The following is a 15999-nucleotide window of genomic DNA, read 5'->3' as shown; positions in this document are numbered from 1 at the left end:
ATTCCTTGCACACAATGACTTCCTCAAGCTTGTAACTCTAAAAATGCATTTGCAGTTTGTTTTGGTTGTTTTTTGGCCTAATCTCGTTCCCAGACACTTCTGCCCAAATGCGCGAAGTCTTGTGGACCAACGCTCAAACTTGGTCTTCATTAGAAAATACAGGGAGGCTTAATCTACCAACCAATCAATCATCTCCCACAACACCTTTCCCCTAATGCTCCCCTGTACTTGTCTTGTGCAGCTTTGTTAACAGAGCCACGGCTCGACAAATACTTTACTCAGTAAGGTCACTCCCATAGAATTCTAATGTCACTCTTTGAATCATTGATGTCACAGGTTTATATGTACTGTGAGTAATAGCCTGGAGACGAGGTGATGTTTTGCCCAATAGTAACTGAATGGTGTATACTGACTCAAGTAATTTCCTTTTAAGTGTTTCTGAACACTTTTTAATTCATGTTGATGCTGACATGATTAAAAATCATGAATTAATCATTAATAATTATGAGTGAGAAAGTAACAGAGTCTACAAGAAAACACGCTAACCTCTCCCCAGTTGACTTCTTTAACCCTTTACTCTCCTACCTGTATCAGGGTTGAAAATGGCAGATTCGGGCATTGATAAGCACCTTAATTGGAACGTAGTGGCTGTACAGTATTTTCAGATATCGTTATCAAATGCGGCAAAATGTAAAATGCACTACACCGGCCAAACCCAGACGACACTGGGCCAATTGTGCGCCGCCTTATGGGACTCCCAAACGCGGCCAGTTGTGATACAGCCTGGAATCGAACCAGGGTGTCTGTAGTGACGCCTCTAGCACTGAGATGCAATGCCTTAAACCGCTGTGCCACCTATGAGCCCAAATGTTTGGGTTGAACTGCTGTCCTCAACTTTGGTCTAATAATTTTGCCATAATCTCCAATTGCTACCATGCTTATGCTTTTTATATTTCTTCTGTAAGAAAGTTCAATTTAGTCCTATCCATGTAGGCCAATTCCCACGAGTGTAAAGGGTTAATACACTATGTGAATTTGTCCAAATACTTGACTTTTTCAAATGGGGGGATACTAGATACATAAAGTGATTTAAGTTCTAAATGGTAAAACAGATACAGTATGTATGAAAATACCTTCATAAAAGCAGACATTCTAAGTCTGCATTTCACTACACTCGCATTAACATCTGCTAACCAACCATGTATATGAAATGTTCTCTCTCCTCTAAAATGCTGGAGTATAGAGCTAAATGTAACAGCTGCACTGTCCAAACACATACGGAGGAGTGTATTAGTCATTTCCAGGTGTGTCATTTCAGTCTAGCCTTGACCGGCTTCAACTTCAGCCTAAACTTCATTTGCGGACTTGATTCATTGAGGAACATTTTGTCCTCAAGGGCTTTCTCCATCATAACAAATTTGGAGATGACCTGGTAGAGAACAAGTGTGACAGAAATTATACAAAGCAAGAGTTTTAATTAAAAAACAAAACGCAATTGTACACTACATTAAGTAATGTACAAACCTAATTCACAATATGCAGAATGTCTATGAAGTTCATACAAAACAGGTTGGCATTCCATTGAAATAGGTACTTCATCTACAGTATGAAAATGTGTCTTAAGTCTTACAATAAAATTCTAGCACAACCTCCAGCTAAGTAAAAAAGACTGATAAAAAAAAATGTTGATACCCTCAATTAAAATAATGTTTGTCTGCCATTCTTGTTATTACCCTGACTGAAATCCACACACCCTTCTTCAGGTTAATAACCACCTGTCGATAAAAAAAACATTGAAAATCCAGTTCCCAAATACACCTAATAGTTAACATTTCAGCAACTTAACATTCTACAGTGGTATGGTTAAGGAACATACTAGTTCCTTTTTTACTTTCAAATACCAAACTACTGTACAATTTTTCCACTACAAATTCACATTTCAGTTCATTGAACATTATTATCACTTGGGAGTTCTATTCAAATATTATTACTTGTAGAATAGATCAGTAGAAGGCTTATCAAAAGGTAATTAGATCTACATACAGTCCTACACATTTCATTGTTGGTAATGATCAATTCAGGACCACTCGTAAGCTCTGTTCTTTAGAAAGGTGAGAAGTGAGAACAATTTCCATGTCATATTTGTTACAGTCAAGGATTCATTGACCAAAGGATCCAAAACTAACTTTCCCAACTACTTGGTGGGAAAACTAACCAATATCAAACCAAGTATTTTATCCATATTTCCATCAAACCAATTCTCCAGCCATATTTCCATATATCCAGAGCTAAATGTTGGACAGTTGGCTCCAAAAACAACATTTGGTTTAGTATACCAGTTGTTGGATTCAAACCTAACACAGTATTTGGTTTGGTATACTAAAGGTGCTGCAAGGGAAGCTTTCAGCTTACGTTATCTTCTGTTTTGACTGTGGAACAGCACAGTTGGTTCTGTGGGTTTAGATGACTTCAGTCCATTTACGTTGGGTGTTATGATTCGCTTTGATGGATCCCTATCCATTTCAACACTGGATGGTCTCAAGGAAAATAGAACAGCTTGTATATTGGGCTCATATGGTGACGTCTATGATATACTACAGTACAACCAAAGACATTCCTACTACACCAATAAATGTCCCAAATAATGAACACTAGGAACTACAACCAGGTGGAGTCTCACACTGCATTATTGGTGTCAGTATATAATGTTCCAGGTGGTCTTATGCCACCATTCATAAAGCTTTCCAAAATACTACACAATGGCCTGGACTCAATCAAAGACATGTTGTATACAAGTGCACAGTGATTGACATTTAAAAGATAATTTCCTCATGAGTCGACATCTTCAGCGTTTTACCGTGAACGCGATCTTCGTTGTAGTGAAATGGGCTCGTCTACAACGCATCTCTGATTGCACCCTGGTCAATGTCATCATCACTTGCCATAAGCATGTAAATTGCAAAAACATTTCCAAAATGTTATGCCACATCTTTACATGCCTCATGACAAAGATTATCGGCATAAAAAGCACAGCATGCCTGTCGCAAGCACTATAACACATCACACGGACTTCTTAAAGGCTTTACAAATGACTGCTTATAACACCACCAAACTAATCCCTTTTCTGATATATCCAGGGTCGTGTTCATTAGGCACCAAATGGATTGAAACAGGGAGGGAATTTTCACTTTCCGTTGCAAAGCTGTTTAAAACGCTTTCCGTTGCGTACTCTAATGAACATGACCCAGGTCTCTCAGGCACAGCTTCAGGGGTCTCCTCTTTCTATAGTCCTCCTCAGCCTTCCTCCTCTTCATACGCTTCAATGAAATCGGCAATGGTCTCCACCACGTAATCTGGCACGAAGTCCTTCCGCTCTGGGTCGTCACTGTCCTTGTAGGCGTGCGCCTCCTCTAGAGTGGACACTCCGGTCAGGGTGAGCATGGTGTCCAGGCCACAGTTAGCCCCAAACAGGATGTCAGTCTCCAGGCGGTCACCCACCATGAGGGACTGGCCGGGGTCCAGGTTGAACTGGCTGGCGATGCACTCGAACATGAAGCAGCTGGGCTTCCCGATCACCGTGGCTTTCCTGCTGCTGGCTGTCTCCACAGCGGCCGTGAGGCTTCCTGAACCTGAGGGAGAGGAGGAAGCGGCGCCAGAGAGTCAGGGAAGATTACCAGTTACTACCTTTTCAATGTTTAACTTGTAAACGGCATACTGACGTACAGCAGTGGTCAGAAACCTTCATTCTTAAGGTTTCCAAGCTTTTGTTCCAGCCTAGCACAAATATTCCTGATTCAGCAAAACAATTCTGCAATGCAATGACTTGGGGCTGTTTTGAAGCCACACTAAAATAATCCTAAACAAAAAATGTATTTGGAATGCCTTTTGTCAACTGGAGCTGCTTGATATTTGTATTGTCAAGTAAAATAAAAACCAATTGGTGAACTGCACTTATAAGCTTACACTTATTTGATGTGCTCTTATTAGGAGTTGACTGTACCTTGATAAGATGTTTGTGCTGGAAAAAAATGCCTGCACTCAAAATCTAATATCCAACTAGACACCAGTAGCTCTCCAGGACCAGTACAGGTGACCACTTAGCCAGACAGTGAGGAAATGCCCAAAACAACCTTTGTCAGGGTTCAATTTATAAACAACATTATGAGCAGTATCCTTCATTTCATGAACAGAGCAGCACGTGTGTGTTGCTGGGAGCAAAAACAGGTTGAGTTGCACAGCATTCAAAGCCATTCTACACAACTGCTCACGTCTACCAAATACTGACAACATCTCTCGGATAAAAACTGTAATTGTTTAACCAACAGGTGTGCTCAACCAACCTAGTGCGCTGTGAAAAGTTTGCATGACAGGTAACAATGAATGTGGATTCTGTATGTCCAGGCCCCACAGGGCTAAAATGTAGTAAACCCTTTCTACATGGTATCCCTATTCACCCTGTTACATTGAGGTGAAATTGAAGTAGATAATGTTCACCTTGCACAGGTCCCCTGGGCAACTACAGGATGTGCAAGCTTTCGTTCCAGCCCAGCACTTACACACTGATTCAACTAATCATGATTAGTAGGTGTCCAAACCATTAAGGACTTAACATGGTCCACACATACACAGTCGTTATAGAAGCGCCTCTTCTCCCTCAGGATGTTGAAAAGGTTTGGCATGGGCCATCAAATCCTCAAAAGGTTATACAGCTGTACCATTGAGAGCATCTTGACTGGCTGCATCACTGCTTGGTATGGCAATAGCACTGCCCTCGAACACATGGTGCTACAGAGGGTGGTGTGGACAGCCCAGTATATCACTGGGTCCAAGCTCCCTGCCATCCAGGACCTCCATATCAGGCGGTGTGAAAGGAAGGCCTGGAAAATCGGTATCCAGCCACCCAAGCAATAAACTGTTCTCTCTGTTTCCACCCGGCAAGTGGTACCGGTGCATCAAGTCTGACACCAACAGGCTAATGAACAGCTTCTATCCCCAAGCCATAAAACTGCTAAATAGCGAAACAAAATGGCTACATGGACTGAGTTGACACAGTTGCACCATATCTATGCACACTGACACTCCAACACACACACCATAATTTGCTCACACATAATATACATTTATACTGACTCTATACACACACAATCATCATATACACTGCTGCTACTCTGTTTATCATATCCTGATGTCTCGTCAACTTACCCCTATACATATCTACCTCTATCAAATCTACCGCTTTGTGTCAATGCGTAGTTCATACTAGAGATATTACGTTTGATACCGGAGCTCAGAGGCACGCATAGAAATCGCTTACCAGCTAACTTCGAAGCAGTGTGCCGATGCATGAATCACTTTATCAGAAGTACGTCATCAATGATGTCCAAAGCTTCGTTTGATCATTTGCTTTTTCAAACAGGTTGTTGCAAAATGTAAGAGCCCATTGATTTCACAGTGGTTCTGGTGCTTTCTTTGACTCCAAGCTGCTTTCAAACACTGACTTCTACTGGGCACCATACTTACAAATATAGGTAGCTTAGCTGGTAGAGTAGGGAACTATGGGACATTAAGGGATGTGAGGGTATGAGGTCAAATCCCATTAAAGACATACTATTTTGAAAAAATAATGTGGAACCAGACTTTCTGCACTGTTATTCAAATATTTTGTTTTATTTAATATAGTATAAGCTTCTGTCTTAAGCATCCTAAATAATGCCATAGATAGGAACACAAGCATTTCCCTACACCATCAATAACATCTGCTAAATTGTGACCAATAAAATTTGAAATTCATGATTAAAAAAAAAGTAAACTGGAAGGCAAAATGGAATTCCAACTGATTATAAGCTACTAAAGCCAACAACTTACAGCTGTGCCACAGAGTTTTGATGAAAACGAGAGAGAAAAAACATCCGATAATCAAATGCAGCTATTTATTGCTGACCAGCAGTCACTAATGGACATTGAGAAGGGATAATGAAGCTCTGAGTAATAAACTGTTTTTGGCACCATTTGGTGAAAGCGGCAAAGCCTTCAGAAAGTATGTTTCCCATTGCTAGTTCCTACATGCATAGTCTATGAGCATTATTACCGTTTTACCCTCAATTAGCCACAAAATCCCTAGTTTGAAAGTGACTGTTTCCTGGAAGCTGTGCAGAGCACAGCCACCCACCATTTGGGCCAGCCCCTTAACAATTCGAGTTCTAGCCAATGAGCTTCAGCCCCCTCGCACACAGTACACCATTTTCGGGGACCACTTTTGGCTCGTGAGTGCTACTTCCAGAACTACTGTCTAATAAGTACAAAACAGTACTGGATAATCGCTTTAAAAATCAGCTGTACTAGTGCTGGGGAGGAACAAAAGCCAGCAGGACCCTCACTAGTGACACACCTACCTGGTGTTATTCTGCCTCCTCGCAGTGGGTGCCAAGGGTCAGGGTCAGTGGCCAGAAACAGGCACTCAGTATTCTGTAAGTAGCAGCAGGCTTTGGCCAGTTTTATGAAATCAAATTTCTCGTCATATCCCACCAGCACTGCCTTTACTTCTGGGTCCAACGGGTAGTCGTAAATGGTCCCAGTGGGTGCGTTAGTGTCCTCCTCCACTATGGGAACCCCAGCCTCCCGTAGCTCCTCCACAACGCCCTGGCACCCTATGACATACACCTTACCCTGCAACTTCGCCACGTCTCGCAGATAAGCCGCAGAGCAGTACGCTGAGCTGAAGATCTCCTCCTCTGCGACATCAGTGAAGCCCAACCGGATAAACTTCGTCACGTAGCTCGCTCTGGGCCTAGTACAGTTGTTGGTGATGAAAAATACCTTTTTGCCTTGCTGTTTCAGTAGAGTCACCACTTCTGGCGCGCCTGCCACTACCGTTTCGCCATTCCAGATGACTCCGTCGCAATCAAAAAGGACGTTGAGCTTGGAGTCGAGGAGCTCTCTTATTTGGGAACCCCTGATTTTGTGACACCCTCTGCTACTCACCAGCCCAGCCATTCTGAACGATGCGTTGAGGAACAACCTCGCGCGTAGTTGTCTACAGAAATATATGATTACGCCACTCAAATCGAACGAACCACGACAGTTCCCTGTAATTCTAGTTCCACCACACTTTTGCACAACGGTGATAAATGGCTATTATATTACATGAAACTGAAACGTCCCCGTCTTTTATACAGCTCATTCTATTCGTTTCATTGGCGCTGGCATTTAAGACCCACCCACCAAGCATATATTGCAATAACACGGCGCTTCCTCTTTAACCATTTGGCCTATTGACCGGCGATTACCGTTTACAACATTGAGTTACATGTAACTCTCCTGACAATTTGCGGAGACAGTCAAAACAGTGAAACTTGCCCGTTACAGTTAATGAGCGGCTAAAACCACATTGGTAGATGTATAATGTGTCCCGGTTCCAGGGACGTCACCGCATAGAAAATCCAATACAGCTGCCAACGCAATGCCATATATGGACATGGGTATGTGACGTCAGAACTCATTAGCTCTACTCTCATTGGTCCTAAAGATTTGTTTAAGTGTTTTGCGTGCAGCGTGCAACACAGACGTCAAGGCATCATGGTTGAGATCAAAGGATCATCAGCAATGGGTACAGATAGATGGCTAGATATATAGCTAGTTAGTTTGCAAATTATATATTTTTTTAAATAAAAAAGCAAATCTGAATGCCATGCACAGGAGTTCTATTCACAAAACGATCAGCTGGCGATAGTTTAGTTTATTAGCTAGCTACAAATAGTTAGATGGGTGATGCATGTTTAGGGGAAAGAGGGTTAGAAGTGGTTTTATATTACATTGATCTGCACATATTCATTGGTACATGCCTGTACCTATAGTGCAGAGATAAGCAGTGTCTTGCAAGTCAAGATCAGAGCTACAGCAAAAAAAAATTGAGACCAAGCTAGGTAGCTAGTGTAACAGATGTAAATCGTACTCTCCTTGCGTTGTGTTTTGTCCAAATAAATCACATCAGCCAGTGGTCCCAGTTGAGAATAATTTATTTATGTTGCTGTTGTTAAATAGGAAACAGCACGTTAGTTGTGCATGGCTTTTTAAAAAAAGACTTATTGTATTAAATATTTAATTTTCCAAGAGCAATGTACAATTTGCAACTTATTGAAAACAAGTTTGCATCACATTTGTGATTGGCCCCGCTTGCATAAAATTTTCATACTGGGAAGACCTGGCGTTCGCGATCTCCCCCTATCTGCAAGCGGGGCCAATCACAACACGTCTTATTGTCATCAGAGTTGAACCAACCAATAAGAATGCTTGAACACTAAATACACCTTTCTTTGGAGGCAAGTGGAAACATAACCAACCCTGTTACACTATCAAAAAAAAACAGTGTGTACCAATACCAATTTAAAAAACAAAAACAACACAGAGACCAAGATGGAGCTTCAAGCATATTGCTTACATCTTTCCAATACTTCCAGATCTACACAATATGTTTCTAAGGGCTACTGGTTTATTTGTGTTTCAGAGATTAGTGCCAATGGACCAAGACCCTGGACTCTCAGTCCAGGCCCAGATCAACACTGGCATTTATGTGGTCTAACGGCCAACACTATAATAACAAGAGACTATCTGTGCTGTTAAGTATAGTAGGGTTTAGTAGGGATCAGGCTTTCCTGACCTGTCACGGGGTGTGCAGGAATATATCCCAGCCAACACTATGAGGGCTAATACACTGGAGGGTTTGTAAGTGTTGGGCTTGACCCCCACTGCTTACCGCACAGCTCAAGATGGTGTCTAATGTCCTGTTGCAGGTAGGCATGCTATATACTTACTCTACAACATAGCTACAGGTATAAGATCAGGTATGCCATCCAATTGCAGTCGATGTACTCATAATGTACAGGAGAACTATCGCTTTATGGTGAGAATAGCCGTGTTGCAAGCACAGCTTCAGATGCAATCGTTAGGCAAGGGCAATTCAAGTGTAGGAAAGGATGAAACAGCGTCTGTGCTACCAGTAAGTACAGGTAGTAGTATAAATCCCTCCGCACAGTCCCCGCAGCCAGACAATTTTCTCAAGGCTTCTGGAAAGAAATACTGTCGGCATGCTCAACCGGTGTCGCTCATTCAGCCGACAGAAACTTTAAATCGGTTCTCCCCATTAAGCAACGAGTCGGAGTCAGAGGCCAAGCCTTTTCAGGTCTCTCCTCCACCCGTTACGGGGTTTGAGCCACCAAAGCCTCCCACCATTAGCTCTGACAAATTGAAAACCCTAGTCATTGGCGACTCCATTACCCGCATGTTAGACTTTAAAATAATCATCCAGCGATCATACACTGTTTAAAAGGGGACAAGGCTACCAAAGTAAAGGCTAATCTGAAGATGGTGCTGGCTAAGGCTAAAACTGGCAACATAGCTTCAGTGTGTAAATTAGCTAGAAAGATGTGTCGGCATCGAGTAATTGTCTCTGGGCCCCTCCCAGTTAGGGGGAGTGATGAGCTCTACAGCAGTCTCACAACTCAATCCCTGTTTGAAAACTGTTTTCTGCCCCTCCCAAAAGATAGAATTTGTAGATAATTTGCCCTCTTTCTGGGACTAACCCACGAACAGCATCTAAATTTAACCTTGCGTAATACCCTAGATGCAGTCAAAAACATTTGTTACAAGAAATTTGCTCCCTTGTATACAGAAATACCCGAGCCCTGAAGCAAGCTTCCAGAAAATTGTAATGGAAATGGTGCTCCACCAAACTGGATGTCTTCCAACTAGCTCGGAAAGACAGTACCATGCAATATCGAAGAGCACTAACTGCTGCTAGATCATCTTATTTTTTTTCAACCTAATTGAGGAGAACATGTACAATCCCCCCACAAAATTGATATTGTCGCAATGCTAACAAACAAGGCTATCAAGGCTATCAAACAAGCTAAGCGTCAGTATAGAGACAAAGTATAATCTCAATTCAACGGCTCAGACACAAGAGGTATGTGGCAGGGTCGACAGTCAATCACGGACTACAGAAGAAAACCAGCCCCGTCACGGACAAGGATGTCTTGCTCCCAGGCAGACTAAATAACTTTTTTGCCCGCTTTGAGGACAATACAGTGCCACTGACACGGCCTGCAACGAAAACATGCAGACTCTCCTTCACTGCAGCCGAGGTGAGTAAAACATTTAAACGTGTTAACCCTCGCAAGGCTGCAGGCCCAGACGGCATCCCCAGCCGCGCCCTCAGAGCATGCGCAGACCAGCTGGCCGGTGTGTTTACGGACATATTCAATCAATCCCTATACCAGTCTGCTGTTCCCACATGGTTCAAGAAGGCCACCATTGTTCCTGTTCCCAAGAAAGCTAAGGTAACTGAGCTAAACGTCTACCGCCCCGTAGCACTCACTTCCGTCATCATGAAGTGCTTTGAGAGACCAGTCAAGGACCATATCACCTCCACCCTACCTGACACCCTAGACCCACTCCAATTTGCTTACCGCCCAAATAGGTCCACAGACGATGCAATCTCAACCACACTGCACACTGCCCTAACCCATATGGACAAGAGGAATACCTATGTGAGAATGCTGTTCATCGACTACAGCTCGGCATTCAACACCATAGTACCCTCCAAGCTCGTCATCAAGCTCGAGACCCTGGGTCTCGACCCCCGCCCTGTGCAACTGGGTACTGGACTTCCTGACGGGCCGCCCCCAGGTGGTGAGGGTAGGCAACAACATCTCCACCCTGCTGATCCTCAACACTGGGGCCCCACAAGGGTGCGTTCTGAGCCCACTCCTGTACTCCCTGTTCACCCACGACTGCGTGGCCACGCACGCCTCCAACTCAATCATCAAGTTTGCGGACGACACAACAGTGGTAGGCTTGATTACCAACAACGACGAGACGGCCTACAGGGAGGAGGTGAGGGCCCTCGGAGTGTGGTGTCAGGAAAATAACCTCACACTCAACATCAACAAAACTAAGGAGATGATTGTGGCCTTCAGGAAACAGCAGAGGGAACACCCCCCTATCCACATCGATGGAACAGTAGTGGAGAGGGTAGTAAGTTAAGTTCCTCGGCGTACACATCACAGACAAACTGAATTGGTCCACCCACACAGACAGCAACCTCAGGAGGCTGAAGAAATTCGGCTTGTCACCAAAAGCACTCACAAACTTCTACAGATGCACAATCGAGAGCATCCTGTCGGGCTGTATCACCGCTTGGTACGGCAACTGCTCCGCCCACAACCGTAAGGCTCTCCAGAGGGTAGTGAGGTCTGCACAACGCATCACCGGGGGCAAACTACCTGCCCTCCAGGACACCTACACCACCCGATGTCACAGGAAGGCCATAAAGATCATCAAGGACAGAAACCACCCGAGCCACTGCCTGTCCACCCCGCTATCATCCAGAAGGCAAGGTCAGTACAGGTGCATCAAAGCTGGGACCGAGAGACTGAAACAGCTTCTATCTCAAGGCCATCAGACTGTTAAACAGCCACCACTAACATTGAGTGGCTGCTGCCAACACACTGACTCAACTCCAGCCACTTTAATAATGGGAATTGATGGGAAATGATGTAAAATATATCACTAGCCACTTTAAACAATGCTACGTAATATAATGTTTACATACCCTACATTATTCATCTCATATGTATACGTATATACTGTACTCTATATCATCTACTGCATCCTTATGTAATACATGTATCACTAGCCACTAACTATGCCACTTTGTTTACATACTCATCTCATATGTATATACTGCACTCAATACCATCTACTGTATCTTGCCTATGCCGCTCTGTACCATCACTCATTCATATATCTTTATGTACATATTCTTTATCCCCTTACACTTGTGTCTATAAGGTAGTAGTTTTGGAATTGTTAGCTAGATTACTTGTTGGTTATTACTGCATTGTCTGAACTAGAAGCACAAGCATTTCGCTACACTCGCATTAACATCTGCTAACCATGTGTATGTGACAAATAAAATTTGATTTGAACATTGTTTTTAATACTCTCTAAAAAGACATCAAATAGGAAGGGAGCTACTTGTTTAGAAAATTATTTGTAAAATTCTGATGTAATTCCATCAACACTTGGTGATTTATTGTTCTTTAAATGTTTGATAGACTATAATCTCTTCAAATTTGATGGGTTCATCAAACTGTATATATTCTATATCACTGATAGAATGAACATTTTCAGTGAGTCAAAAAACAAATCTGTGGATTCCTGATAGTAGGTGGAGCTATACAATTTTCTGTAAAAATTGCTCCAGTATTTAGCGATTCATTTCTGCTTATCTGTAATAACACCATCAATGTTTAACTTATGGATTGTGTTATTTGTAGAGTGAAATTTCTCAAGGCTAAAGAAAAAGGATGAATTCTGTTCTCCCTCCTCAATCTATTTTTCCTAGATCTAATAAAGGCTCCTTCTGCTTTGAATCTATACATATTTTCTCCTCCCCCGAGAGGCCTGCTGGGGACCTCTGAGAAAGGGAAGTTATCTTAATGATCACCTTTTCCTCCTCAGCTCTTCTGGTCTTAGCAAGATTACTACCATATTTTCTAAGGTATTTGGACACCTCAAATTTAAAGAGCTCCCAGTTCTTGCAATAAGATTTTTCTTCACAAGCCCTTTCCCAAAAGTGTGAAAGCAGATCTTTAACCTCAAACGTAACTATATCATTATTTAATAATGAGATATTTAGCTTCCAGTAGGATGCTCTAACAAGGTTAGTATCAGGGGTAAATATTTTGATATTAATGTAAATGGCCCTATGGTCTGTGAGGAGAGTAGTACAAATATCAGTAGTAACACACTCACTATCAATACATTTGGATATAAGCCAAGCATCTTTTCTGGATTGTCGGGAACCTGTTTTGTTACTCCAAGTGAATGATCTGTCAGCCGGAAACCTCTCCCTCCATATATCAGTAATATCAAACTTTTCCATAAAAAGTATTAAACCCCAATTCTGATTGGTTGGCCTCCCTGGGGGCCATCTATCAGTTGAATTATCTATAGTAATGTTAAAGTCCCCTCCTATCAATAATAACGAATTTGGAAATTTAGATAACCAATGAAGTATGTTTCTCTATAGATTCAAGCAACTCATCATTCTCATGTTTGGTGTTGTACACATAGAAGTATACAGTAATGAGTGTAATGTCATTGTAACTGATCTCAAGACAAATAAAGTGACCAAAGGGGTCACATTCCGAGTGTAGAATATTACCACCAAAGGTATTGTTCATTGTAGTGACACCAGCGGAGCGTTCAGATCCATGGGAAAGCCAAATATCGTTGCCTCACTGTGACCTCCAGAAGTTGGCATCAGCCGAAATTGAGTCAGACTCTTGAAAGAAGCAAAAATCTTGTTTGAAATTGTTTAGCAAATAAAAATAAGGTCTTGCGCTTCACATTGTTCCGTAACCCCCTAGCATTAATAGAAACTATAGACAAAGACAAAACAACAAAGATTATATAAAGGTATAAACTGTAGTAGGATGAGTCAAAAACGTAGGAGCAGTGAACGTAAGCGATAAGGAACTGAGATCTGCACCATTTAACTCAACTTAAAGTGAAAATAGCTTATTCCATAAACTCTGAGCTAGATGTTATCCGGCTTTTGAAACTGATCATAAAAAATGAATAAGAAATGTTTTACATATACACGTTCCTAAGACCTTTTCACTTGGAAATAAGTATTAATAACTAAATTTTGAAATTCAACTCAACTGAAAATTATGTTCAAGACCAAACCAAGGTTTCTTTGTAGTAAGAGAGACTAAAAACCCTCTTTAGTGTAATAAGTCGCTCTGGATAAGAGCGTCTGCTAAATGACTTAAATGTAATGTAAATGTAATCAGGAACTATTCTGAGAAATAAAATACAAAATAATCATTTAAATAAGGGTTACCTACTATTTTAAGTGCATATGAAAACTGATCATAAAAAAATGAATAAAAAATGTTTTACATATACATGTTCCTAAGACCGTTTCACTTGGAATTACCTTGTAAAGTCAGAGCAGACCTGTATGCCCTTTAAAACAGTATCTTAGTTACTGTATACATAAAAATAAAAATAAATTAAACTTTGTCTTCTTCGTAAGTTTGTAAACAAAATAGGTCTTCAAGAACAAACTATAATATAAAAAAGGCAAGTCAGTTAAGAACAAATTATTATTTTCAATTACGGCCTAGGAACAGTGGGTTAACTGCCTGTTCAGGGGCTTAACGACATGATCCGAGGAAAGCTCCGGGGTTTGAACTTGCATTCCGGTTACTAGTCCAATGCTCTAACCACTAGGCTACCCTGCCGCCCCATAAATTGAAGTACCTGAGTATTCCGATGCTTGTTAGGTAAAGTTAAACAATACCAGGGAAATGAGAATACCATGGCCGAAACCATCAATCTGTTCCTTCTGGTGAGATTTTAGGGAGAAATATGGATATCTGAACCGGTGATGAAGCTTCGTCCTCCTACGAAGTAAGCAGCCTTTCCCTCATTTTGTGCTATCTTAATCATTGGCCACAACTTGTTCCTTCTTTCTATGTCCCCCGGGCTGAGATGCTCGGCGAAACGCATAACCATGGCTCGGAAGGAAGGCGTTCTTCCTAGCAGCTTTTCAGACTGCATCCCTGTAGAATCTGACAGTGAAGAGGATGACCCCTTGGTCTTGAATCGTTTTGCTGTCGCTTCTTGCCGAGGCGATGCACAACGTCGATGGTATCACCAACTTTTCTTCTTCTCTGCAGTTATAACTTCTTGGCAGATGGGGATAGCCTCTCCTCGCACATCCTCCACCTCTGGCACGCCGTAGAGTCTCAGGTTCCATCTTGTGTATTGTTCCAGATCAGTGAGACATCTATTGGAGACATTGTTATTATTTCCCACGCTTTTTAAAAACTTTTGCCACTCTCATTTTCACATCCTTTCACCACATGCAAACATGAACGTTGGAAAGTTGTTATATCTTGAACAACTAAAAATAGTAATGACTGTAAACTAGTTTTTTTCCACAATCTTTCCGAAGTTTAGTGCGGAGCTCGGTTAAAAAAAAGCTTCCTTCATAACGCTACAAACTCCGCAGTCACCCTCTTTCTTGCCATGCTTACTGGTATGACTGTTTTTCCGTCACTCGTTTTAACGCAGCATAACTTGTTCGGGGCTGACCGGCAGATGTTTCCACCTTGCGCACGATTTGAACAAGTCCAAGGTTAATATTGGACAGTTAGAAAATATTGCATAACAATTTGGTAGTGAGGGTCTTCATAAATGTACGTATACAGTGTATATGTATCAGTGTATATGCTATTGTTGCATACAGTCATGGCTACTGGTATTCATTGTCTAATGGGCTATAATGACAATACCTTCCATTTTATAACGCTATGTGTTTTCAATGTTTTTGGGCTACAAATTAACATATTTTTTAAAACTAGGCTAGAGTAAATTCAACTTCTTTGTGTAGGTCTATAAACTATTGGCACGATGTGTTATTTTTATTTTACTGCTTAAGTAGGCCTGTTTCTCCCTTCTTTCAACAGATGGCGGTAGCGGTTTTTTCCACCAGCTACTTGTTTTACGGTGGAGAACCCAACATGTCAGCCTCCATGTCCAGATTATGTTCAGAATTGTAATGAAAAGAATTCTAGACAATTGGAAGTCCTACAGACACAGATTCGTTCCGTGGATTGCATTGAATCTTCGTAAAAATGAGAGGTAATTCTGAAGCCTCTGAATTACGTGTACAATGTCAAGGGTTTTATGTATGAAGAAATTGATCGAGAAAGGTGCACAATTCAGTGCAATTGTGTTGGCCTATGTTAATATAATGGTAACAATTTAGTTAACTACAGCAATTTAATTCATGTAATTAAAGTACTTGCTAAAGGCAAGACCACTCTAGATTTCTGAAATACTCGTAATATTCAATTTATTCCCCTCGCTCTGGTGCTTAAACGAACTTCTAAATGGGCAGACTGACCCAATTTTGATTGATTG

At 41.7% G+C, this 15999-nt stretch overlaps 2 protein-coding genes across 6 annotated transcripts in view; one reads left to right on the top strand and one right to left on the bottom strand.

Annotated features, from left to right (window-relative positions):
• Positions 1-1455: 1455 nt before the first annotated feature.
• pdxp (pyridoxal (pyridoxine, vitamin B6) phosphatase) lies at positions 1456-7441 on the bottom strand. Its single transcript, XM_035776534.2, has 2 exons — positions 6393-7441; positions 1456-3629 (listed from the first exon to the last, which is right to left on the bottom strand). The coding sequence occupies exons 1-2, from the start codon at positions 6991-6993 to the stop codon at positions 3295-3297; spliced, it is 936 nt and encodes a 311-aa protein (XP_035632427.1). The 5' UTR covers positions 6994-7441; the 3' UTR covers positions 1456-3294.
• Positions 7442-14094: 6653 nt separating this feature from the next.
• Positions 14095-15999, top strand: part of setd9 (SET domain containing 9) — a 28986-nt gene continuing 27081 nt past the window's right edge. Inside the window, exons 1-2 of one of the 5 annotated variants that reach the window (XM_035776532.2) lie at positions 14095-14481; positions 15543-15717. In XM_035776532.2, coding sequence (XP_035632425.1) covers positions 15620-15717 — 98 coding nt within the window. In that variant the 5' untranslated portion in view covers positions 14095-14481; positions 15543-15619. Of the gene's footprint in view, positions 14482-14524; positions 15273-15542; positions 15718-15999 lie in introns of those variants that run through there. The other 4 variants (XM_052500513.1, XM_035776530.2, XM_035776529.2 and 1 more) reach the window with 4 other exon arrangements.

This window comes from Oncorhynchus keta, unplaced genomic scaffold, assembly GCF_023373465.1.
Source record: "Oncorhynchus keta strain PuntledgeMale-10-30-2019 unplaced genomic scaffold, Oket_V2 Un_contig_1083_pilon_pilon, whole genome shotgun sequence".
NCBI classification, from domain to species: Eukaryota; Metazoa; Chordata; class Actinopteri; order Salmoniformes; family Salmonidae; genus Oncorhynchus; species Oncorhynchus keta.
The sequence above is the reverse complement of the archived record's forward strand: the minus strand, read 5'-3'. Positions and strand labels throughout refer to the sequence as shown.